General features: G+C 45.5%; 1 protein-coding gene across 1 annotated transcript in view; it reads left to right on the forward strand.

Moving 5' to 3' along the window:
• The window catches only part of ITGB3 (integrin subunit beta 3), a 47,310-nt gene extending 25,863 nt beyond the window's left edge, over positions 1-21,447 (forward strand). The window contains exons 7-15 of the mRNA XM_033090590.1: positions 1,276-1,371; positions 1,773-1,862; positions 2,580-2,714; positions 3,952-4,381; positions 8,546-8,768; positions 9,721-9,821; positions 12,056-12,175; positions 16,633-16,799; positions 18,338-21,447. Of these exons, the coding sequence (XP_032946481.1) occupies positions 1,276-1,371; positions 1,773-1,862; positions 2,580-2,714; positions 3,952-4,381; positions 8,546-8,768; positions 9,721-9,821; positions 12,056-12,175; positions 16,633-16,799; positions 18,338-18,403 (1,428 nt within the window). The 3' untranslated portion in view covers positions 18,404-21,447. The remainder of the gene's footprint in view (positions 1-1,275; positions 1,372-1,772; positions 1,863-2,579; positions 2,715-3,951; positions 4,382-8,545; positions 8,769-9,720; positions 9,822-12,055; positions 12,176-16,632; positions 16,800-18,337) is intronic.
• Positions 21,448-27,128: the final 5,681 nt, after the last annotated feature.

Raw genomic sequence — 27,128 nt, forward strand, 5'->3', positions numbered from 1 at the left:
GTGCATGGATTAGCATGGATTAGTCCCTTCTTGGAATACCATGCTCACTTGTGGTTATTGGAAGGAAATAGAGGAAAATGAGATAAAGATCATCAAAAACATGGAAAGCCAATCCTATGAGGAAAGGTTAAAGGTTTCACAGTCATTTAGTTTGAAAGAAAGAAGGCTAAAGGCTGATTTAGCTGATACATGGGAAGACTTCTTATAAGTTGTTTTCTATAGCTGTAGAGGTTAAATAAGAGGAAACGAGTTTAAATTGAAACAGGAGAAATTGCTGGAAGCCATAAAGAAACTGTACATCCCTCAGAATGCCGATACTCTGGGTTTCTGGGGGTAGGTGTGAACTCTTCATCTCTTAACGACAGTATAGCAATTACTTTGTCTAGGTGGCTTACAGGTACACCTGTGTAAAGTCAGGAGCCTGAGCTGGATGATCTCATGAGCTCCCTGTGAGGTCTGGGATCCCAGGGACATGTTCACAATTCATCAGCATCCCCATTGTGGCTTGAGTTCCCTGGTGTCAGCTGTATCCAAGTTGAGCACCACCTGGCAATGGGTGAATCAGTAACTACTGACACCTAATCTATGCAAGGCTGGGGGAGATAAAGAGACTATATGGAGGTCCTACCCTTAGGGAGTTTGGGGTTTAGTGGAGGAGATGTGTTATCAGTAACACAAGATGCATGATTAGTGCTAAACGGGCAGCATAGTCACTAAGGGCTTTAAGTATTCAAAGAAGGAAAGCTCAACATGAGCTGGATGGCCACGGAGATGGCCTGGAGATGGTATGATCTAAGCTAAGTCCTAAGGAAGGAGGAAGACTACCAGAAAGAAGGCCATTCCAGGTGGCAGTAAGAGAGTGGGGCAGGTCAGTGGTATGTGGAAGAGGGAGAGAGCTGAATGATGATTGGAAAGCAAGATTGGAAGGACCACATGGTGGGGGATTGTGAGCGCCAAGCCAAGGCATCTATCAGTAGCAAAACAGGAGGAAACTTCAAAACAACGAGGTCTAACGGTGCTGGGCCCCTGGAAGCAGCAACTTGGTATGAATGCATCGAATTCGAGTAGGAAGAAAGAGGTGCTTAGTTTTGACTCTTCACAACTGGGCTTGTGCTGCTGTCCACCCTCCTGCCTCATGTTGATCATGGGCTGAAAAGATCTAAGCACCAGCGCTGTCTAGGCCACGTCCCAAATCAGTCAAGTTCTAAGGCTTAGAATCCAGGGATGTATGTGAATAGACTTCGTAACTAACCTCCACATCCTCCCTTTTTACAGGATTATCCTTCTCTGGGGCTGATGACCGAGAAGCTATCCCAGAAAAACATCAATTTGATCTTTGCAGTGACTGAAGACGTCGTCAATCTCTACCGGGTGACTATGCCATCAGGGCTTCCTGGAGTGGGGGTGGGGCCCGTGACGGGTGGACCTGACTCAGGGAACCAGCCCATGCTAGTATTGGCAATGGTTCCAAACCAGGAAAGACCCTCCTCCGACCTGTTCCCAGGAGCTAATGATTCCAACCTTAAACTTAGCAGGCTGGGTATGTTGATGTTTGCAATGGTGGAGGGGAGCAATTCCGTGGGGTGAAGGGTGTGAGCTGTTTTCTTTCATTTTACTCAGGGCTGAAAAACAGCTAGATTTATTACTGGCAGTGACAAGTAAAAATATCCTATCCTTCCCTCAATTTCAAGACCCTCAGTCTGATATGGGGAGGGCTTTTGGAGACCACCACCTTTATTCAGTCAGCCCTGGACGTGTGTCTTCCTTTCTAGAACTACAGTGAGCTCATCCCAGGGACCACAGTGGGGGTTCTGTCTGCCGATTCCAGCAATGTCCTCCAGCTCATTGTTGATGCTTATGGGGTAAGTGTCTCGCACTGGGAAAAGGCCTGCTAAGAGTCCGCCTCACTGGGCATGACCCAGCGGGGCTCAGATTTGGGAGTCCTGCTAATCCACCATGCAGCCTTCACTGCCTTCCTCACGGTCTTCCAGAGGCCTGGTGACGGCCATCATTGGGAGGAATGCAGCCTTCTGAGGAAGAAACGGCTCAGAAAGGAATGCCAGGAGTGTTAGAAATAATGGGCGAAGAACTTAGAGAAGGTGGAAGGGACAGAAAGGATGGGGAGGGGGATGAGGAAGGTGCAGAGCCCTGAAATTGGGGGCGGAGGGTGGGAGGGTGAGGGAGAGCTGGACTCCAGCAATAGAGAAAGGAGGGAGCCGAGCCACAGGGAAGGTGAGGTGGATTAAAAATTAGGTAGAAAGTGATACTACCCAAAGGTACCAGTCGTAGCACTTCCTGTTTGCATATCCATGAGGCCAGCAGGAGGGTGTAGCTGGTTTAGATTTTACCCAGACTCACCTAGACACAATAGGGACAGAGAGGGGGAGCAGGTCCTGGCAGGAAATGCAGCAGGGAACAGGCTCCAAGGGGTGCCCTGGCAGCCTCCAGGTGAACCTCAGCTTCTGCTACTGCCAGGGTGAGTCCAGGGCCGCCTGATAGATTTTGCTGGGGATGGAATGTGCTCTTACCGATTCCCTCTCACCCCATTTCCTTACCTTCTTTTACCCTTTACTGCTCAGAAAATCCGTTCTAAAGTAGAGCTGGAGGTGCGTGACCTTCCTGAGGAGTTGTCTCTATCCTTCAATGCCACGTGTCTCAACAACGAGGTCATCCCAGGCCTCAAGTCTTGTGTGGGACTCAAGATTGGAGACACGGTGAGGTGGGCTGGGCAGGGGCTGAAGCTGAAGCTCTGAGTGTCTGGGGGTACCCCAACCCTTCCTTCCCTGTACCTTCTTCTTGAAGGTCATTACAACTTAGATATGATGGAGCTGCCAAGAAAGTTTAGGCTGAGAAAGTTTAGGCTTCTGTTGCCTAAACTTTCTCTGTTAAGTGAAGTTCACTATCAGGATTTTTAAAAACTTGCATTTAGGTTACATTTGTTTGTTTATGCACAGTTGACTGCAAATGAAAATATTTCTTACCTTCTGTCCCTAACCTGCCTCTGATCTCCCCCAAGGTAATGTCTTTCTTTCCTCCACGATGTAAAATGGCAGCCTTCCATAAACATTTATTGAGCACTGACTTTGTGCCAGGCATTCTTCAAGTTACTAAAGATTCAGTAGCAAATTGAACAGGCAAAAATACTTGCCCTGATGGAATTTCAGAATGCAAATGTTCATTTTCCCCTTCCAGTCCCTCTATGGCTTTCTTTCTTTAGTGATTTGTTCTCCTTTGATTAGGGGAGAAGGGTTGGTGAAGGGGGAGGGAGGAAAAGAGGAAGATGTCTATATCTATATCTCTATCTCTATCATCTCTATCTCGATCTCTATTATCTATATCTACCTCCATCCATCTGTCCATCTGTTTGTCTATATTGTAGGCACATGTACACATACCCCGTGTAAGAAATATTGGCCTGAAACGGGTTTGGTTGCACAGGTGATGAAATGTTATGTGGAAATTGAACAGTAAATCCGGAGCCTGTGGTTGGCCACTGTGTGGCCATTGTGTGGTGCAAAAGAGTGCTTTCTTTGTGTGTCTTGCTGATATTATGTAATCAGTCCAGCTAGCTTACTTGGCCAGAGCATAGCATTCACAAGATCACAGGTTCTGTTCTGCTTGCGCTGGTTTATTTTACATGTGGGATAAAAAAAAACTCAACCTTCTGTATCATAACTATAAACACATGGTCTCTGCACCCAGCCAGATGTGTCACAACTGCACAACTATTCCAGGGCTCTCAGTTTTGCTTTGCAAGTGGGAAGGCTGAGGGACTGCAAATTTCTGGAGGATGAGACACCCATTTTGAGTATTCCTTGGCAGGACAGAGAGTAGCTTCTTTCCCTCCAGGGCTGGAGTGTTAACAGGGTCCACCTGTGTGAGTGTGCGTGTGTGTGGGTACCAGGACGGAAGGGGCGTGCAGTCCTACTCACGATCTTCCTTTCCATCCAGGTGAGCTTCAGCATCGAGGCCAAGGTGCGTGGCTGCCCCCAGGAGAAGGAGAAGTCCTTCACCATCAAGCCTGTGGGCTTCAAGGACAGCCTCACCGTCCAGGTCACCTTCAACTGTGACTGTGCCTGCCAGGCCCATGCGGAACCTTCCAGCCGCCGCTGCAACAATGGCAATGGGACCTTTGAGTGTGGGGTGTGCCGCTGTGGGCCTGGCTGGCTGGGGCCCCAGTGTGAGTGCTCAGAAGAGGACTACCGCTCCTCCGAGAAGGATGAGTGCAGCCCCCAGGAAGGCCAGCCCGTCTGCAGCCAGCGGGGCGAGTGCCTCTGTGGCCAGTGTGTCTGCCACAGCAGTGACTTCGGCAAGATCACGGGCAAGTACTGCGAGTGTGATGACTTCTCCTGTGTCCGCTACAAGGGGGAGATGTGCTCAGGTGAGAACTGCACGCCCCTCCCGTCCTGGTACTCACACACAGTCGCACATCTGCAGCATCTGGAAACCTAGGCTAGGGCTCAAGGTGTGCTCAAGAAGGCCCATGGGGCAGAGCTGAGTGGATGGTGTTCCACTCCAGTGGCAGAAAACAGAAATGAGGTTCTTTTTAATTCCCTTCAGCTCCCTACGTCCTTGTTCGTGGAGTACAGGAAAGCGGGGCTTCTCTCCTAGAATAGCATGGGAAGGAGTTGGGGACACTTGAAGGTGAAGAGAGTTTTTTTTCTTTTCTTTCATCTGCTCTTCCCCTAATATTTTAAGTCACTGGTTCCTAATCTTTTTGAGGATATGGACCAACCCCTTTTTCAGGAAAAAATCATTGACTGATAGTAATTAAAATTTATTTATACATTTGGAAAATTGGTTGGGACTGGTTTATGGGTGTATTGTGTGGCCAGTCAAACAGAGATTAAAAATGGCTTCTATGGTGACCAAATCCATGACTCAGGTTGGAGCTCTAACCAGCTGAGCTAATCCGCCCAGAAGTTCACTTTAACATCAGCCTTTTAAAAAGGCTTGATTAGAAAGGTAAACCTGTGTCATTCTAAAGCATGCCCAAGTCCTATAAAAGTGGTTCCATTTTATTATCTACAACATTGTTTCCTTTACTTATGCCAACAAAATTAGGGAGATTGGAGAAAAACGGTATCAGAGATTAGGGGAGAGAGATCAGCTTCACGTAGACACACACACACACAAACGTCAGTTTGAATTAGGCGATGAGGCAGGAATTTCAGTTCATTTTAATATTTAATAGTATTTACATCATATTCAAAGTACCAATGGGAATGGGTACGTTTGGCAGGGGAGACTCGTGGGGGAAAATGTTGGGACTGAGGGGGAGAGGGTTGCTGTAGGAAAGGCCTACAGAGAGCCTCCCGTGGGTAACAGGGCTGGAGAGACGTCCACTAGGCCTCCATGGCCTGCTTGTTCCTGGTCTGCTGTGAGGTAGTGTGGGAGGGATCCCAGCCAGAGTGTTTCCTTTGGCTGCCAGCCCCACTGAAGCCACAGAACAAAGCTGCCTGGGTCAGCAGCCCTGGTTCCTGCCTCCCACTGGTGCAAGAACCGTTCATTGTCAATATGCTGAAGCCAAATTCATTAGGGAACTCCAGGCACTGCAGCCTCTCAGAGGATTCCCTCCTCTACTTCCTGCCAGGGTGCTAGATTCCCATCGGACTCAGGTTGGACCCTGTGGTGCCATCATCACATTCCCCAGTGAGAGATACTCAGGGACAAATACTCACTGAGCACATGCCCTGTGCCAGTCACTCAGTGTGTATGGGTGAACAGGGCTCATGCGTGATTCCTGACCTCTCAGAGCTTGTAGCCCAGCTCGTCATTGTCTCTCCCCAGAGCTGTTGGCCTTTGGTCTGTTCTTTGCTGCGAGCAGCGTTCATGAGGCAGGAGCTCTATGGCTAGGCCATTTCTCTAGCCCCTGGCCTGCCCCTCTTCGCGTCCCCACTGGAGGCCCTGTCCTCAGGGTTGCACGTTATCAGCACTCCTCCCTCAAACTTAGGGAGTCCATCCTTGGAACTCTTCCACCTGCCACATCCATGAACACAGATGGATCGGACACCCCCGTGAGCCAGGTTCTGTGCTGTGTGCGGTGGTGTTGTGGGACAGAAAGGCATGAATAAGACAGTTGTGCCCTTCATTAACTTAATTAAGGATAACGCACAACATGAAGCAGACAGTGGCAGAGCCCAGCAGTGAGGTGTCCTCAGGAGTGTTACAGCAGTGAGGGGAGTGTCATAGGAGTCCACTGGAGAGAGACTCTCTGTGGACAGGGGAGGCCTGGGTGGCTTCCTGGAGGAGGTGGGATGTCAAAGGAAGAGCTTGTTTATAAAGGAGTGGAGCTCGGGAGGTCAAGCTATAGAGAGAGTGATTGCATCCCTTCTGACTTCAAATACCAACTCCTCCCTTTCCTTTTCCCCTACATCTCATCCCCTCCTTTTTCCCTATTTCCCTCCACTTTTTAACACTTTCTCCTCATTTCTCACCACCCTCCCCGCCTCACTTTCCTGTGAATCCAGGCTCAGCCACCCTGTAGCTGGAGGGGTGCCAGTCCTGTGACATTACCACACTGTGGCTTCCTTTTAAGGGCTGACCCCAGGGCTTTGGCCTGCCACTTCCACTCCCAGCCTCCTTCCCTGGCTGGCCTGGCAGACCCGTCTCCTCAAAGATCACTTTGTTTAGCTTCACAAAGGAAACACTATGCGACAAATGTTTCTGAGGAGGCTGAGGCTTCTGAGTGCTGCCAGGCCTCTGTGGCGTCGGCCTTTCCTTGTCCGGGAGCCATGGCCAAAAGCTGGATGTAGTGGACACTGTAAGACCCCACTCTGCTGCCTGGCACACCCTTCCCCCAGCCGCTGTTAGGGCTGCTAATAATAGCTCCCAGCTGCCCCTTTTGTGGAGAATTATCTTCAGCTGACAGGAGCCCTCAGACCTTAGCCAATGACTGATGGATAAGGGGTCACACAAGACCAGTCCTTTTGCTTCAGAGGTGAGACTCGCTCTGTGGTGCCTTCATGCTTCGGAGCCCACCGTGGGATCAGGCTGAAGGGAGTCTCTAGCGGAAACCGCGTTCCTACCAGCTTTTGACTCCTGCCCTGCCCTACTTCCCTACCTCTCGTCCCCTTGCCCAGTAAGTCACTTAAACGAGAATCCTCACCACAAGCTGTACTTCTAGGGAACCCAACCTCAAAAGGCAGTCTTTTTTCTTTCTTCGCCCTTCTACCAGCCCTGTGTCTCCACTCTGCAGATATGCTAGGCAGCTGGGGCAGGTGAAGTTGTGTTTCCCATCCTTCCTGGGAAACAGACCTTTCTTTCCAAGTCAGTTAAGAAGTGTCTGAGTCTTGAATGCCAGTGTGGTTACGAGAGGATGGTGCTGGGGTCACTGGCAGAGAGACATTAGTCAGACCCCCTGGGGTCACTGGGGAGCAAGAGGTGCCAGCTCGTGGTGGTTTGAGCCTGGCCACGTGCCACCCTCCCCCCAGCCGCATGGGCTCATCTGCTCACACAGTGACATGGTTTGCAGACCCATTCAGGTTACTTCCCCCTTGCTGCCTGCCTTTCCTCTGATTAACAATCAGATTTTTATTATTCATCTACTTCTTCCTGATTCAGAGTCCTGGGGAATGAATCACCTTTTCTGCAGGGTTTAGGAGTGTCATGCAGGGCGGCCTGCGGGTTCTCTGCTCCTGCTCCCCACATAAGAACGCAGAACATGGTGAGGCCAAAAAGGAACACCCACGGAGCCGTAGGTAGGGGAGTCATACCACTATAGTCTCACTGGCGGCTGGGTTGGAGACACAGGAATCAGGAGCCACACGATCTGCAACCCTCACTGTGCCGCTTGCAGACTCAGCCACCATCTTCTTGCTAGGCCCCCATTTGCTGGTAGCGTAGCCACGGCAGTTATATTCGTGGCTAATGGCTCACTGGTTACAGCTGACAGCCAACTAGCCACAGCTGATGGCCATTTGATCACAGTCGATGGCCATTTACTACCTGAGCCAGCACCCTTCTATGTGAGGCCGAGAGCCTGGAAACTGCTTTTTGGGGCTCTGTCCCCACAGTGTGGTATGAGCTCGATAAAAATTTGTTGAGTGAGTGGATAAATAAACATTAATTGCATGCCTTTTCTGTGTCAGGTGATGTGCTAACATTATTGATGCAAAATGGAATACAATATGTGCTCTCCCATCAAGGAGATCGCAATCTAGAAAGAGAAACAGGCAAGCAAATGGGTTGAACATAAAGGCTGAAATACGTAGAGGTACATATGCGTGTACATGCTGGGAGAGCACATGAGCACAGTTGATTTGGCCTGGGGAGGTCAGAAAAAGTCACAGAGAGGAAGGAACATCTGAGCTGAGCCTTAAAGGGTGAGTGGGAATTTGGTTGCTAGTGGTCAGCGGAGGACAAGGCATCCAGGCAGAGGGAACAGCGTGATAGAAGGATAGAAGATGGCGAACCGTTCAGTGTGGTGGCTGATGTGTGGCAATGTGCGGAGGGTGATGAGACGTGAAAGTGGAAAGCGGCTTGAGCTGCTGTCATGGGATGGGGCCCTCACCAGCTCGTCTGCCCCCATGGGCTGTATTTTCAGGCCATGGCCAGTGCAGCTGTGGAGACTGCCTGTGTGACTCCGACTGGACAGGCTACTACTGCAACTGTACCACACGCACCGACACCTGCATGTCTGGTAACGGGCTGCTGTGCAGCGGCCGGGGCAAGTGTGAATGCGGCAGCTGTGTTTGCATCCAGCCGGGCTCCTACGGGAACACCTGTGAGAAGTGTCCCACCTGCCCTGATGCCTGCACCTTTAAGAAGTGAGTAGGCAGAGAAGTGAGTTGGAGAAAGTTGGGGGTCTGGGTGGGGGATGGAGAGGGTCCCCCAGACTAGAACCCCCAACTTTTCAGGTTCAGTCTCTTACTCAGCAAAGCTTTAGGGAGAAGAGCCTGCTCCAGCCACATGGCTGGCTTTCCTCTTTCACTGAAAACTTTGGGGAAAGATGGAGGTAGAGCCAAATGCGAAGGGGCCAGAGTAGTTCCAGCTGGACTCCAGCTGGAGAAACCCCTCCCCTAGGATTAGGATCCTAGGGGCGTTAGGAGGAAGGCTACACCAGGTAACTTCTGGGGAATATCCCAGTGCTGATGTTCTAATTCTGTGGGAGTTGTGGGGCTGGAGTTGTGAAAGAGAGATATTCACTGGTACAAACGTAACTCATTTGGGGGTCCGAGGAAGCCCCTGTCAGCCCAAGTCTGTGGCACTGCCATTTCTCTGTCCACGTAAAGCAGCGCTGGATTCACAGACGTGACACCCGTGCGTCTGTACAGGACCCCGTGCTTAGAAGAGCCCCTCACTTGGTTTAATGCTCTGCTGTCCCTGTCTTGGAATTCTTAGTAATTTTTGAACAAGGGAGCTGACATTTTTCATTTTGCGCTGGGCCCCCAAACTATGTGAGCTGTTCTGATTTAAGGCTCCCAGAAATGGTATAGGGTTCACCTTCCTGTCACAGTCTCAGATGGGACATGAAGAAATTGAATGACGTTACCTGGAGGCCTCTGCCTGCCAGGCCCTGCCTGCGGGTGAGGAGAGCACTCCCACCCCTGAACTCCAGACTTGACTCTCTGGGCCCCCAGGATTGTCTTACAGACGTTTCTGGTCGTGTTTGTTTCCTGAGATGGAGTAGCTCTCTGGGTGTATGGAGGTCAGAGCCAGACTGAAACACTCTCAGGGTTGCTCTTCCCTCGCCTTAATCCCCGTGTTCTCTTTCCTTAGGGAGTGTGTAGAGTGTAAGAAGTTTGACCGCGGAACCCTATTCAAGGAAAACACCTGCAACCGTTACTGTCGTGATGAGATTGAGCCTGTGAAGGAGCTTAGTAAGTTCAGCGTGCCTTAGAGTTGCACACACCCAGGTTCTGAGTTTTTCCAATTTAATCTCAGAAACTGTCCACGTCTCATCTGTAAAATGGAAGTTATTCTGACCTCAGAGGAATGTTGTACAGGCCCGATGCACAGTAAGCACTTAATAAAAGACACTGGCTTCCCCGAGAGTCCCCCTGCACCTCTAATTTGTTCAGCAGACCCTCCTCCTTCTGTTTCCCAGAGCCCACAGACTCAGCAAGATCGTGCAAATAACTTTGAAAGTATCTATAAACCAGGCAACCCTAGCTTGACCTCCTCCAGGAAAGGAAGAGAATGCACCCCATTTTACAGATGAAGAAACTGAGGTGCAGAGTGGGAAAGTATTTGCCCATGACAGTCTTAGCTTAGTAAGCTAGTAAGCATTTACTAAGTTTACTTCACTAAGAATGCCCAGGGAAACCTTCATCCTTATGGCATTGTAGCCAATATTATTATCCCGAAGCCTTTTGGGCTCTCTGGAGCCCCTTGTGGAGGAAGACAGAAATGCAGTGGGGAGCAAACCACCTACAGTTCTGGTTTGTACTTCACCTGGACTTCAAAGGAGATGATCTTTGCTGCTATCAGCACGTCTGATGTGGTTATCTGGGCCAGGTAGGCATTGAGTGGTGCCTGGGACATGGCATTCTCTCAGGAGATATTAACCTCCCACGAAGGCAGGAAACATATTTTCAGTGAGAATTACAGTGAGACACAGCCAGTCAGTCAGCTTCTGGGTTGGGGTGTTATGGAAAAGAGGCAGATCTCTGGACCCTTTGGCAAATATCAGAAGTGGGACTGGGGTGAGGGTAGCAGTGGGGGGACTGAGTTTGAAGAGACAATTTTTCCTCTGGAGGAGACTGTGCCTTCTATGATTAGTTCAGGGAGAAAAGGCTGATGAGATGTGAAATTTTTATTACCTAGACCAGATGGGTATTATAAGTTAGTTGATAAGTATTCCTACAACAATCCCCCACGCCCACCATAATCATAAAAATAAATGCTTATTTATGTGGAATTTTATAATTTATAAAAGTTATAAAAGTGTCTTTTCATGCACATTATCTTACTGTTCTCCCAATAATCTAATAAAGTAGAACTATAATACTATTGTTATCTTCATTTTAAGGATGAAGAAATTGAATCTCAGGAAAGTTAAGAAACTTGCCCAAGCAAATTAGTGGTGAGTTAGGATTAAAACCAAATTCTGAAATTCTTTCTCTTTCCATGGTACTACTGTGTTTTTCTGAAAATAAGACTTAGCCGGACAATCAGCTCTAATGCGTCTTTTGGAGCAAAAATTAATATAAGACCTGGTCTTATAAAACCGGGTCCTATATTAATTTTTGTTCCAAAAGACGCATTAGAGCTGATTGTCTGGCTAGGTCTTATTTTGGGGGAAACAGTAGAATACTGGTTTACTGAAGGCTTATTGAGTTGAAGTCTGTAGGCTGTGCTTCGAGACTCATGAGCTAGTCCTGCTCCATCATGATTTGCTGTATGACCCTGGCACGTTTGCTTAATCTCAACGTGTGTCAGTTTTACCTATCAATTTCATCAGTGTAGGGCATAGTGCAGCTAGTGGAGGGCAACCGATAGTTTCACTGTCAGAAGCACAGGTCCTGAAAGAGAAGGGATGAAGCCTACAAAACATGATGGGAGTCAGAGAAGAGAGGATGGCTCTGGAAAGGACCACTGGATCAGAAGCAGAAATGGAGGAACTATAGGGCTGAGTAAACAAACTGTTGAGAATCATTGAGCAAGCAGAGAAAGGAAAGAGAGGGAAGGGAACACCCACTGTTTACGCCATCTAATTCTCAACCAACCCTGTGAGGTGAGGGCATCATTTTCCTTTTATGGATGAAGAAAGAAGGACTTGATGAGGTCAAGTAACTTACCAGAGACCACGCAGCTGGTAGGTGGTAGAGCCAGGCTTTGAATCAGATTGTTAATCCTGTTATGTCATGTCCCTTCCAGAGGAAGGAATAAGAATCAAAAAGGGCCTGTGAGGGACAAAATATATCCGTCAGGGTCATTTGGAGGCAGCTGCCAGACACAACAGCCATCTCATATTCCGGCATCTTGCCTAATGTCAAACATACGGTTTCCTGTTGCATACTTTCCCAGTAATCTCGTGACTGGGGTTTGAGGGTGGCCCGATCTTCCAGGAATTGACCCATTCTTCATTCTCCCATCTTTCTCCCTCTCGCAGAGGACACTGGCAAGGATGCAGTGAACTGTACATACAAGAATGAAGATGACTGTGTCATCAGATTCCAGTACTATGAAGATTCCAGCGGAAAATCCATCCTGTATGTGGTAGAAGAGCCAGGTCAGTGAACCCCAAGGTCCCTGGCCCTGCCCCCAGGGAGAGGGAGAACCACGTTAGGCAGTAATTTCCACCCAGCATGTCTCTTAAACAGAACAGGCAGGTTAAGCCTGACTTTACAAGTGATAAGGTAGGGCCTGTCATCTGGGGAAGGGGGTTCTAGAAATACAATATTAGCAAGGCGGCGATTTGCTAGTTGAGGAGATAGAAAAATAAGACGGTGGGCAAGGAGAGGAAGAAGGTTGATGTGAATCCCATGAAGGAACAAAATATATATCATGGCATTTTTTGAGGTGATAATATTAAGAAGTAAGGAATTTAAATTCTAGGACTTTTTAGCCAAGGCATTCTACTCTACTAAAAGTTACATGGTTGCCAAGAGCAAGCAGCTTGCTGCTTCAGAGGAAGGCCTGATGGTTGGAGAGGCTGACCTTAGCAGGTTCACCACGAGATGTGGTGGAGGGTCTGAGGCACCCCCCCAGGCTGCCTTGAACACTGAAAATACAGTGCTTGCTCTCCCGGCCCCCGGGATGCAGGAGGAGCTCATGCCATCACAGGCAGACCAGCCACAGTACATCTGCTTGCTTTTCCTTACCACCTTCATCGCTTTCCTTTCCCTTAAACAACAGATCGAGCTATGAAGCATTAGAAACTATTTTTGAATACTTATTATATACCAGGCACTGCGCAAGGACTGTAACAGTACATAAGGCAGACGTGGCACTCGCAGACCACGGAGGAGACAGGCGCGTGTATCCATAAGGACACTGCAGAGATAAAGGCCATGCAATGGTGCGAGGTGGACAGGAACTTATGGGAGGGAAGGAACAATCTCCGAAGGCAGAGGCCAAATCAGTTGGTCGCTTGACATTCTTTACAGCTGTAGGGATTTCTTCAAATCATTCTTTAGACCAGGGGCCAGCAAACTTTCTGCAAAGGGCCAGATGTTAAATATTTTTAGTTTTGTGGGCCCTATGGTCTCTGCTGTGACTGACTCCTCAAATCTTCCATAATAGCAGGAAAGCAGCCGTAGACCATATGTATTAGGTTGGTGCAAAGTAATTGCGGTTTTTGCAATTATTTTCAACCTTTTAAACTGCAATTACTTTTGCACCAACCTAATCGAAGAAGGGGTCTGGCTCTATTTGCAAAAACAGGTGGCAAGCTTTAGGGCAGTGCTTCTCAAACTTGAGTATGTTTCCTTTTTTTAAAAAATCCAGAGTCCTGAGCCCTGTCCTATACCCACAAAACTTTGCCTCTGTGTTCTTTATGAGTGCTCTTGGTAATTGTGATGTACCCCAATATTTGAGTGCCTCCCTCTGCTTTAGACACATCACTTCCCCCGTGAGCCTTTTCAGACCTCTTCCAGCCGCCATTCCTCTGACTCGTTGGGCGCTCCTGTTTGATTCTGTGCTTCCCTTAGAAGGGCCTTGATCACACCTTTAAAATCCTGTGATCACCTGTCTCCCTCAGTAGATTATAAGGTCCATGAACACATGAACTGTCTGTCTTATCAATTGTTATATCCCCATCCTGGGCTCAGTCATCTGCAGGAAGATACTTCATTAGTGGCATTTGAATGAATTAACAGGACTGACTATTCCTCGGAGACAGGCAGGTTTATAGTTATCTGGTGTCTGTTGGGAGAGTTTTGGCTGCTTGGAGAAGGACGGGAATGAAGGTGGGAAAAGGGCCGTTGTTACGTCTGCGTCACCCAGGGTGTCAGGGAGAGCAGTGTGCCTCCATCTGTGATATTGTTCATCAGCCTTTCCCAAAACTCTCAACCTTCAAAAGGGAAAAGGAAGGAAAAGAAAGGGCATCACCTTAGTTTTAGCTAGTGACTCCAGGGAAAGCTGACACGGGGAAGGGCAGAGGGAAGAGTCCAGGTATGTATCTGGGAACAGATGTGGATTATTGGGCCATGACTTCCTCACACTTTCCCATCTACCTGTGTTAACACATTTCATGGGTTTTTCACACCCATCCTCTCTGTCCCTTTTCCCTTCTCATTTTAGAAGAGCGGTATGTTCTTGCTTTTGGCCTTAACATTACTTTATCCCTCTACTACAATTATCCTTGCTGGTGCTCCTGCTGTATCCAAATCTTTTGGCTGGGTATTCTGAGACTGGAATCTACTACCTGGAGTCACGGGAAACGAAGATGATGATAACCTGGGATGGTACAAATAACGCCCAGGGGTGGGGAAACTTCTGGCTTTCTGACAGTAGGTCTTTTCCTCCATATTAGGAGATGAGACCCCAGACCCATATTTCCTGTATCGTTGCCCTGGAATTCCAAGATCTGCCTCTCTTCTCACTCTCCAGCCCCCAGTCATTTTCAGGGGCTCTGGCTTTGAGTAGAATGTAATATGTGAGGTGCTGGAATATAGGAGGAGATTATTTTCATTCTCTTCCCTAACTCATGCCCTAACTCATAGGCTCTCTTTGGAGGGCTAAGCCCCTACAGGGGAGCAAAGAGGGCACTGCCAAATGGGTTGGCATTGGCTGAGTGGTGTTTGCTCTGCACTGGGCCCTCATCACTCCCAGATAGGGTTGCCTGATAAAATACAGTATGTTCCATGCAATATTTGGTACATACTTACGCTGAAAAGTTATTCATTGTTTATCTGAAATTCATACTTAACTGGACTTCCCATGCTTTTGTTTGTCAAGTCTGCTAACCCTTCCCAGTCTTTCCTGACCCTGCCATGGGTCCTCATCACTATGCCTGGGACGGCTTCCTGGAGACCACGTGATCTTGTCTCCAGGAAGCGTGCTGTCTACCCCTTTCAGGACAGATGGTTAACAGATTCCCCCCAGCCCAACTCCCCAAGACCTCCTGGCATTCTACCTGTCCTGCCCATGCTGCCATGCAGAACTGAAGAGATTTGGCTTTGAGACAGGGTCAGCCCTGTCTCAGTCTTTCAGAGAATTCATGATTGCTTTTCCCAGAAGAACTGGGGCCCTTCACTCCTGGGAACTCAGACACTGGAACATCATAGCCTCTCTCCAGACGCTCTTTTAATTATAGACAGGTTGTAATTTGGTGGCTTGGGGAAATGCCAGCTTGGGTTTGTGGTGGTGGTTGTTTTTGGTAGTGTGTAGTGAGGATAGGGTGTATGTTTAGACAAGAAGGTGGGAGACAGTGTGGAAGTGGGTGTGACCTCCTCTCTGGACCATTAATACTCATATATACACAAACACCTAATTACATAATACCTGAGAAGTTACTGGAGTGAGCTCACCCATCAGACACTTGTGGTTTATGGGGAGCAGAGGTCTGCTGAGCATACTTATGTTGGCCCTCAGAGGGGTGACGCACCTCTGTCTGTGTTGGTTATTGACTGGAGTTGAACAGGAAGTCGGCTCTCAATTGGGTTAGGATTTTAGATGACTAAATATTTTGGGAAGGAACCCAAAATATTGTCTTGGTTGGCAGGCTGCCTGGTCTCTAAGTATACTAAGAGGGTCATTAGGTTCCCAGCCCTCAGGAATGTAAATATCTGAACCAGGGTAGCAAGCTCAAATACCTATTAGGAGCTAGGTAAATAAATTAGTGAAAACAGGTATAACAAAAGCGCCAGTAATAATGGTAGCTGATATTTTTTGAGCATTGACTCTATGCCAGGCACAGTTCTTGAGTTCTTTAAATTCCTTAATTATTCCTCATAATAAGTTTCCAAAGTCAGTGCTTCAGTGCTCTTGCTTTCTCCATTTTAAAGATGGAGAAACAGGAAACAGACACCGAGAAAGGTTAAATAATTTATCGAAAGTCACATAGCAAAGTAAGTGGGAAGCCAGGATTCAGGACCAGGCAGTTTGGCTCTAGAGCACAGAATCTACCTAGTAGCACAGACTCAGTGACAAGTCACACTTCGCCTCCATTCAGTGGAGTAAAGAAAGTGGCCAGGATTCTGGCCAACTAGACAATGTGTCCCATCTAAAAGGAGCAGCTATTCCTCAGCTCTAGCCAGTTGCTGACCTGGAAGAATACATAATAGAGTCGGTGTTCCTAGATCTTTTGATTTTCTTTTTAAGAAGAAGAACCTGAAATTTTAGGGGGGAGAATCTCTTGATTATTCAGTCTTGCCAATAAAATCAAATTTTTAATAAACACTCATGCGAACCCACACTGAGTAGGCTAGATTCTGCCTGTGGGTGACCAGCTCACAACCTCTGATTTAAACTACTCAGGACAGATTAATGCTATCCTAGAGATTGCTCCCCTCTTTTAGAAATTAGTTGATTTATTTTGTAAGACCTGTTTCCTTCAGAGAATTCTCTAGTACTTTATTATTAGGTTGGTGCAAAAGTAATGGTGGTTTTCTCAATTTTTAACCTTTTCAATCGCAATTACTTTTGCACCAACCTGATACTTTGTCAAGACGATCTTATTTGTAGCCAGTTCAAGTGATTCTTGCTCCATTCACAACCACCCTGTTCTGTGCTCTCTCCTGACAGAATGTCCCAAGGGCCCTGACATCCTGGTGGTCCTGCTTTCAGTGATGGGGGCTATTCTGCTGATCGGCCTTGCTACTCTGCTCATCTGGAAGCTCCTCATCACCATCCATGACAGAAAGGAGTTTGCGAAATTTGAGGAAGAGCGAGCCAGAGCAAAATGGGACACAGTAAGGGGTTGGGCTGGGTTGGGCTGGGCATTTTCTTAAGCCATTGGTTCAGGAGCCTGAAGTGGACACAGCAGCTGGTTACGGGGAACAGGTTCAATCAGCGCTCTAGTTTTCCAGTTAGCCTCTGTTCTGGAAATGGGGAGAGGGTCCAACCTTCCCACTGACCTCACGCTTCCTGGAAATCACGTGATTCTCTCTCTACCATCCAGTGACCACGGGCCACACTGACTGAGCAATAGGGTCCAACTTTGCTCTGAACACTGGGAAGAGATGAAAAGGAAACATTCTTCAATTGAGGGAGACAGAACAAGCTTTAGAATCCTACATTGAGAACATATAATACATTATATGCTAATAAAGTTTAAAGCATTAAACACAAACAGAAAAAATATGATAATAGCTAGTATCTACTGAGGATTCACCATGTACCACAAACTGTTCTAAATGCTTTTTATGAATTAAATTATTTCATCCCCATAACAACCCTATGTGGTAGGCAACATTATTATATCCATTTTAGAGATAAAGAAACTGAGCACAGGGAAGTGGGAGGGCATTCCTTTTTGGGTCATCCTCTTAGAAATAGTGGCAGGAATGTCATTCCATCTCATTCTCTTCTTTTTCCTCAAATGATGATGATAGCTTTTAAATCAAACACCATGTTTGTGCTCCCTGCAGTTTATCCAGACAAGCATTTTTTGAGAATCTTCTATGTACTCAATTTTACTCTATTCTCATTTGGTTCATCTTCTACATTTAAACTTTTTTCTGAAACTTCCAAATAGCCATTTGACTCCCTGATTGTCCAAGTTTAGGCTGTAAGTTTGTTCCCATTTGATGGTGACCTCAAGCCTTTATACCCAATGGTCCCAAGAAACTGAGATGTTTCTGTTCAGATAACATAGAAATCTTGAACCTCAGAGGTGCATGAGAATACATTGTGTTTGTTGAAGCTACCACTAAGGACTACCAGACCTTATGGATTTGTCACTTTTTATTAGAAAATAAGTTGGGAAATCTAATAAGGGTCTTACTTTTTCTCATAACACGACAGTTTGTGGATAGTGCTTGAAGGGATGAGATGAGAATGTATCTCATTCAGAATTCTTTGAGCAAAAGCTGTCTCATATGTTCCAACTACTGCTGCGTACATTTCTCTTCCCTGCCCACATCCCCCAGCATGGTCACAATAAAGGGAAAAGGGGAGAAGGGCAAAAGAGAGTGTGAGAGAGAGGGAGGAAATAGAAGATGAGGGCTAAAAGCTATCCTGAAATGTTTTGGGATCACCAAAAAGTGATGGGCTGAATTTAACCCCTTAGAAACAGTGGCAGGATGGCATTCCACCTTCTCTGTCCTCTTCTTCCCCATCCATTCCCATCTGAAGAGTGAATGTGTGAGTGCAGTGAGCGTTAAGCTGTGTATCAATGGTACATCCCAGAGAAGGGTGTCTTGGGCAGACTTCTCAGATGAAATGTAAGCCGTGAGGGTAGGAAAGAATTGAGGATTCACTGTCTGACACTTTTCTGTTCTCTCTGCAGGCCAACAATCCACTGTTTAAAGAGGCCACATCCACTTTCACCAACATCACCTACCGGGGCACTTAATGACAAGCAGTCATCCTCAGATCACTCTCAGACTGTCCCAGGATTGTGGGCATCTCTGCTGTCGTGTTTACAGGGGACAATATCTGTGGGGTGGGATTTGGGGCTTGGAATGGGGTGGGGTGGGAGACTGTCAGTATGTACAAGTGTGGGTCAGTGTGTGGATGTGTGTGCGTGTGAGTGTGGTACATGGGGGGAAATGTGTAATTTAAAACTCGTGACGTGTCCCAGATAAGCAGAGCTCCTCAGCTTTTGTTCTCAGAATGCCTCAGATTCTTCCTGCTTCATGTGAGTGACCTACATAGCTGAGCGGGTGTTCTTTATTACCTCAGTGAGAAGCCAGCTTTCCTTCTCGGACCATTCTCCCTGACGAGAAGGGCAGGGCTGAGGCCTGTCATTCCAGAGAAAGGGACCATGACTCTATTCTGAGTTTATGGTGGTTGGGCCCGACTCTCTGCCGCTCTAGTAGGAACTGCTCGGCTCTGCAGCCTTGTTGTGTCACCTGTACTATCTGACAGTGTCATGTCACCTGTACGTCTATGTCCTTTCCCTTCCCTTAAGCTGAAGGGGAGAGCTGAACCACCAGAGCCTGTGCCTTTTGCCATCACCTCAATCCAGCATGGTTCTCTCATAAAGGGAGTCCTTACTGCTTAATTCTTTGATCTGTTGGAGGAGAGGATGGCAGGGCCACTCAGGGGTCATGCATGGCCTGGGGGCATGTGCCAGGGCCCCCCAGTTCATAATCATAACCCTTCAGATTTGCCCCATTGGCAGCTCCACGCTAGAGGTTCACGGAGGTGTGTTTTACCCTTAGACCAGCACCACCTCTTACCTCCTACTTCCACACTCTCACTGCTGTAGATGTTTCCTACGTCCTGGGGCTTTCTCTCATGACCAAAAGATTTTCCTCCCCAGGAGGGTGCTATGGTTAGAGCCTGAGGTCTGGCCCACCCTTCAGGCCTTCTGCCCCTTGTCCAAGACACCTCCACACCCCCTACCCTGTGCTTCTATGTGCTATATCCATCCACGGGGCTGATTGCATTAATCTACCTCTAGGGTGTCTTGTGATGGAGTCATTCCCACGGGTCTCCGAGTCTGCTGGGAATAAGTGCCAGGGTGGATGATGGGCCAGTTGCATCAGCGTGTGTGGCCTATTCTGTGGGCTGGACAACCTCATTTTCACTCACTCGTTACTCTGAGAGGCCACAAGTGCAATCTTATTTTATTTTTCTCACTGGGGCACCTGAAACCATGATGAGGCTTGCTTAAACTAAAGAAACATGTATATAAAAATACTTGTATTATATTTGTAATTTTATTTGATGACAAGGAAGGAGAGTAGAAAAAGCCACACAGACTTGGGCTGGATACAGACAGCGCCTCTCGGCATCAGTCGTAACAAGTCACAGCCCAGTTGCTGGATCTGTAAGGGCTCCCTCATCCTGCAGGCCTGTGGGGTTGGACACATAGACGCGCTGGACTTTTCCTGAGGAGGAGGGAAATTGGCTCTTCTTTTTTTCTAGCAATAGCAGATGCTCCACTGGTGTTTACATTTGTTCAACATTTAGCAACCACTCTCACCCCCCAAGAAAAGGGGAATGGCCTATAAACAGTGGTCTGATGATCAGAAAGTCTATAAACTAGGTCCTGGCCTCAGTGTTACAGCTAACGAATCTTTAAGTTTAATTGAGGCAAGTCACTTTTTTCTCCCTGAGGCTCAGTTTTCTAGTTTGAAAAATGATAGGTTTGGACCAGCCAGTCTAGAAGGTCTCTTTCAGTGTCACCATTCTAAGATGCTGGGACTTACTGTGACATCAAACATGTGGTGAAGATTCTGTGGGAGGTCGATACTGTTTGCTTTTTAGTTGGCAGATTGGAGAGACCTGGCTTCGGCAAGAGCAGATGTCATTCCATAGCACTTTTCTCGATGAAAAAGCCTCGGTTTGTCCTCTCTTAGAGTCCCTTCTCCAACTTTTGTTAGCAGTGACAGCTCCTGATGTAGCACTTAAGCTCCACTTCATTCTTATTTCTTAGTTCACTTTGCACACATTTGCACCCGCATATTAGTGAAGAGGAATCCAAAAGAAGTAGCTGAAATGTGTATTCTGTATCCAGGTATTCACCTTGAGAATTAGGAATGAGGCAAATGATCGAGCCCTGTCTCTCCATGGATTACCCTTTACTATGGAGGATGGTAATGTCATGGAGGGATAAATGGGGGAGAGGGAGGGCTGATAAGGAATCCAAGAAGTTCAGAACCTAACTATAACCTTTGGCTACTGAGACAAGAGTCCATTAGAGTCGTAGCTGGACTTCAGATAAGATGGCTTATGTGAAGAGACTCTGATCAAAGGAAGAAGAACATGTATCCAAAGGATGAAAACATCAGTAGGAATCTTGTCTGAGCTTCTGGAATGAGGTTCATGGGCCTTGAAGCCCAGTACTGCTTGTCTGTCTGTGGGGAGAACCTGCACCTGTGCTCAGGACAGAGCACATAGCAGTCAATTTTGACATCAGATAGGGTGAACATCTAAATAGTATTTTGGCAGGGCAGCCGGTTGGCTCAGTTGGTTAGAGCGCAGTGCTCATAACACCCAGATCGCCGGTTCGATTCCCACATGGGCCAGTGAGCTGTGCCCTCCACGACAAGATTGAAAACAACAACTTGACTTGGAGCTGATGGGTCCTGGAAAAACACACTCTTCCCCAATATTCCCCAATAAAAATTTAGAAATAAATAAATAGTATTTTGGCATCAGAAAACACGGCCCAAAGAGGTTATTTGTACCCAGCTCTTTGGGAGATGTTTTATGTTCAATCTCAGGGTTTGTGGACAGTAATGAGAAACTTTGAACCTTCCTGACAAGTTGTGACACAGAAAGAGTTGTTCTTTACCTTTCAGATAGTCCTAGACCATCCAAGATTTCAAGGTACTTCTCTTTGTTAAATATTCCTGGTTGAAATGACTTAAGTGCCTTTCTGACTTTCTAACCACCTCCTATGTTTGAGTTGTGCAACAATGAATTAAATGTGTTTTCTAAAAAGAATTGACCTAAGGCTGCCCAGTGCTTCCTGCGTTGTTTTTTCTGTCTCCTTTGGGTGAAAAGAATAAGTGTTATTGCTTCACAAATGATTATTTTAGAATAAGCATGTTTCCAAATCTAACAGAATGATGACAACTATGGGAACTAAAGTTAGCTTCAGAACCTAGAGCTTTTCTTTAGACGTTAATAACCTTTTCAAAATGAGTACATTATTACTGTACTAAGAGTTAGAGTTTTGTTTGTTTTGTTTTAATTGATTTTTAGGACTTGTGTAGCCTCAACAGAACAGACTGTCAATTTATTGTAGGTTTTGTTTACAGGAAGAATACATTGGTAAAATAAAAGCTCAATGACAGAGTATTTAAATACCCATCTTTTATTTAAAGCAGCAGGTCTCAAATTGTGGTCCCAGGACTAGCAGCATATGTATCACCTGGGAACTTGTTAGGAATGAAAATTCATAGGCCTCACCCTAGAATTAGTGCTTCAGAAAATCTGGGAGTGGGCCCAGCATTCTGTGTTTCAATAAGCCCTCCTGATGATTCTGTTGCATGCTCAAGTTTGAGAATCACCGATTTAAGGATTCACATACCTCTCCTGGCCTACAAAGATGTTTACAGTAAGTTAGCTCAGTTACTAAAAGGTTAAGAACATACTTTGGCTGATAGATTAAGAAACCAAATATCTACCCACAAAACGAAAGTTGACTTTTGATGCACTTTCCGAGTTAAGTGATCACAGGCTCTTGGGTTCACTCACAGTCACAAATTCCCATGAAAAACGAACGAAGTAATAGGTCAGAATCATAAGGAAAAACCAGCTAACAGGATACTTGGCAGGCATCTAAGAAAACTTTTTATGTGTACCAAGCTGAAGCAAGAAAATACTCTTACAGCATTTATTCAGGGAAGATGAGATTGAAATCTGAATCATTAACATTATCAGCCTATAGCATGCCAGAAAAAGACTTTAGAATTTGTAACTTCACTTTTTGTGATTTAAAATTTATTGAGCGCCAACAGTGTGGGGTTGAAGTACTTTACAGAACGCTCATAACATAATCGTTGCCTTTGAGTCTTACATTCTTTACTAATAGAGATTTTTTGAGCACAATACCGTGTATGACATCATAAAAAGATTATGTGAACATAAACTGAGTCCTTTTATGGTAAAATTTTGTAAGATCCACTGTTCTATTTACATCATAGTAACTGATGACTAAATGTCTAGATGAAAATGGAGAACCTTATGTGAAAAATGAAATGAAAAGCTGTATGTCAAATTATATTTATAATCCTTTAACTTTTGGGCTCTGTAGTCTGAACTCCAGAGTAACAGCCATCTAATAGCCACTGGGACCAATTACAAGCAGATTGTCTTGGAACCGCAGTGCACTCATTTTTCATACTGATGTAAGGAAATAATACATATACTTTGCAAGTAAGCCATTTGATATGTTTTGAAAAATGGTTTCCAATTGGTTTTGTAATATATTTCTGGAAATACATATTCCTAATTTGTTTAAGTTTGACTAAAGCACACAAAAAGGCAGTTTTAAATGCCTGTGATCAAGGTTAACCATATTGTTAAATAAAAATTTAAAAGTCCACTTAGGCTACCGAAGAGTGGTTTCTATGTGAAAGGGAAATTAAAGGTCAGGAACATGATAGAGTTTCTTGCAGCTGCTGTCATAGTGATGTCTCTTCAACCTCTTGCATAGAGGAAACGTGCTCATCAGCTGTGTATTTTCTGACAATACACTAAAGAATGCACATAGAATGTAAGTATCTCAAAAGCAACTTTTAGGATATAGAAGAGGCTTTAAGCAAAATCTCCATTGTAAATTATTCTTGATTAGTGTCCCTGAAAAGAATTTTGTAAGGAAAAAGTTTCACAATTCATTGTGTTTTACCTAATATATTAATTGGGTTTTCCTATGACTCATCCACAATTGGCATGATTCTTTGGAGAGGTCAGAGGGATGGATGTGTAAATATCATTTGGTGGTCAATGGAAATACTTTAAGAAAGGAAAAATGTTGACAGATGTATGCTGGACTTTGCTTTTCCTGACTCTTATAATCACCGATTGTGATAGAGATTACTAATTGTGCCCCCATATCTGTTTTCCCCTTTTCATATAGTTTTAGAACTCCTAATTTTTTAAAAAATTTTTTTATTTGTAAGGAGTGCACAGCTCACAGTGGCCCCATGTGGGGATCAAACATGCAACCTTGGTGTTATTAGCACCACGCTCGAACCGACTGAGCTACCCGGTCACCCCTAGAACTCCTAATTTTTAGTTGGGCACATGCCTGCCCAGAATAAATACAATGTTTCCTAGCCTCTCTTGCAGCTATGTGTGCCATGGCCATCTCATAGACAGTGAGCTATAAATGAAAGGTGCATACAACTTCCAGTAAGTGCCATTTTAGGGAGGGAGCGTGCCTGTTTCCCCCTTCCTTCTTCCTGCAGGCTGGATAGAATTTAAGCAGGTATCATAGATCAAGATGTGACCTAGGGAGCTGTATTAGCTATTTATTGCTGCATAACAAATTAACCTACAATTTAGCAGCTTAAAACAACAAACATTATCTTTCAGTTTCTGTGGTTAGGAATTTAGGAATGGCTCAGCTGGGTGGTTCTGACTCAGAGTCTCTGAGGTTATAGTCAAGCTGTTGGTGAGGGCTACAGTCAACTGAAGACTCAGAGGGGCTGTAGGATCCTCTTCCAACACAGTTTACTTATGTGGCTGTTGGCAGGAGGCATCAGCCCCATTCTGGCTACTGGCAATAGGCTTAGTCCCTCATCACTTGGATATTACCATAGCACTGCTTGGGTGTCCACATGGCATGTCAGCTGACTTCTTCCCAAGCAAGTAACCCAAGAGAGAGCAAGGAAGAAGCGTCAATGTCTTTTATGACTTTGTTTTGTGTCACATCATCACTTCTGCCATACTTTCTTCATTATAAGTATCTCACTAAATCCAACCCATATTCAACGGGAGGGGACTAGAGGCCACTTCTTGAAGGGTAGAGCATTGTGGTAGACAGAACCATTGCCTGCACCTCCACTACCCCCCCCCCCAAAAAAAAAAGATATCCATGTCCCCAGTACCAGTGAATGTGTTGCCTTACATGGGATAAAGGACTGTGCTGACGTAATTAGGATCATGAGATAGTGAGATTATCATGGATTAGCTGGGTAGGCTTACTGTAATCATAAGAGTCCCTATAAGAGGAAGGCAAGAGGGTCAGACTGAGAGTAGTAAATGTACTGATGGAAGCAGGTCAGAGTGATGTGGCCGTGAGTCAAGGAATGCATACAGCCTCTGGAAGCTGGAAAAAGTAAGGAATGGATTTTCCCCTAGTGCCCCCAGAAAGAACGCAGCCTTTGATTTTAGCCCTGTAAGACCCATTTTGGACTACTGACCTCCAGAAGTGTAAGATAATAAATTGTTGTTTAAGCCACTAAGTTTGTGGTAGTTTGTTACACTAGCAATAGGAAACTGATAAAAGCATCAAAGTATTTGTGGGCATATTTAAAAACCACCACAGTCCATCCTCTGGCCACATATTGTTTACAGTCCTTCCACATGCAAAATACACTCACCCCTCCCAAGGCCCCAAAGTCTTATTCCATTATAGCATCAGCTTAAAGTTTGGAGTCTTAACCTCTAAATAGGTCCAGGGGCAGAAGAAGCTTCTTGGATATAGCTCCTTATTATATACAGCTACTCAGATATGGTACCTCTCAATCTGAAGTCCTATGAACTAAAGAAAGAAGCCATATGCACCCTTCCTACAACAATCAGTGTAAAATGTGGGACAGGCAAGATAACTGCTACAGACATTTTTGTTCCAACAGGCAGAACAGGACATACACAGAAGTCCCTGGACCACAGCAATTCTTAAATTTACTTGGGTACAAGTTTGCAATTTTACATTCAAGGCCTAGTTACCATTCTCCATGGCTTTTGGTTCTACCCTTTAGGCTCTTGGTTTCACATTCTAAGTCATCCTTTTTTTTGTTTGTTTGTTTTTGTTTATGAAAGGTAGCATATGTTTGTGCTTAAATAGTTTCCTCAGCCTGCTTCCTGCTTATAGAACTTGAGGGTCCAAAGGCCTCTTTCCTTTTTGTACTCTCAGTCCAAGCTGGCAGTGCTTCAGACAATATAATTCTCTTTAAAATATTGTGACTCTCTTGTGAATCCTATTGGGTTTCATTGCGTGAGATAAAAGCCATAGCCATAAATATCTTTGAGGTACATCTTTCTCTACCTTAGGCTCCTGCTAAAGGAGAAGGACTTAAGTTTTTAAGAATTGTTTGAATGAGAGGATCCAAGAAGCATAACCTTAAAAACTTTAGTCTTTCATCTGATCGAAAGATGCTCTGAGGTACATCCCTTAAACCACTGTTGAAATGAAAGCCAGTGGAGCAATAAAATAGAAGCCTGTGTCCCTGCAACTATGGTACAGAGTATCAGCCCTGGAGTATCTCTGAATCTCTTGATTGTGAGAGAGAAATAAAATTCTACCTTGCTTAAGTTACTATTATTTAGGGATTTTCTGTTACTGGTGGAAGAATCTAATCCTAACTATTATAATAATATACTCTTGGTGCTACTGGTAGTCTGTAAAACTAACTCCTCAATAGATTCAGTATTAAAAAAAGATACTAGTGTTCAAGAGTTGTTAATCATCCACCATCTGCATTTAACCCATTATAATCTTTACACATTAGAAATTGATGCTTTATGAATACCTGAGTTGAGTCCATTAACAGCGGTGACTAAACAGGGTGTAGGTAGGGAAGCAGGGGGGATGGAGGGGCAGGATGTTTACAAGAATAAAAGAAATGGTTTCAGTTCTCAGATTACTTATAGACTATTTAGGGAGATACATGCATTTCTTAAAGTACTAAGGAATGCCTACGTAGCAAGGTTTAAGATACAAAGTAATATCACTTAAGGAATTAATTTCAACATTATTGAGCACTACATAGACAATTTTTAATTATCACAATCCTGTAAGAATTAGAAAATTGAGGCTTAGAGAACATGAGTAATTTCCCCCCACTATATACTGTAAATAAAGTTATGATTTGGGCAGATCTGGCTCTAAAGCCCATGCTGTTCACCACAATATAAATAAAGGGGAGCTCAGGTTGGATCAATCAATGTAAACAAATTTACCTACATGTTTGCAAAGAAATCATACTTTAAATCGTGGGCTTTCAGGGGAAATATTTCCAAAATGGCCTTTGCTTGACAGTATCTACAACTTTAGTTTAGCAAACCTTACAAATGATTAATTTCACCGAATTGGATTTATACAACCTTTTAGCGACACAATAACTGGGGAAAGCCAGGAAAAATCGCTTTGTCTTTTCTTTTACTAGTATTATTAATCTGCAGGATGCATGAAAAAAGTTGATTTTCAAAAAAATCTCAAAGTATCTTTTCCAAAAGTAAGCGTTAGTCCTCTGAAGGGCATCCTGGAACAAATTTCAGCAAAGCTGTGGGACAAATGGCTTCGAGCTGCTGTCCGTTATTGAGCATAAGAAACCAAGAGGAAAAGGAGGGCGGGAGGCATTTCAAGGATGGATAGAAAGTAATATTGAAATGGGGTCGGACTAGGGCGGACAGCGCACCAGAGAATGACAAGAGCTGCAGGACGAACAGGA

The sequence above is a fragment of the Rhinolophus ferrumequinum genome, chromosome 21 (genome assembly GCF_004115265.2).
Source record: "Rhinolophus ferrumequinum isolate MPI-CBG mRhiFer1 chromosome 21, mRhiFer1_v1.p, whole genome shotgun sequence".
Classification (NCBI taxonomy): Eukaryota; Metazoa; Chordata; class Mammalia; order Chiroptera; family Rhinolophidae; genus Rhinolophus; species Rhinolophus ferrumequinum.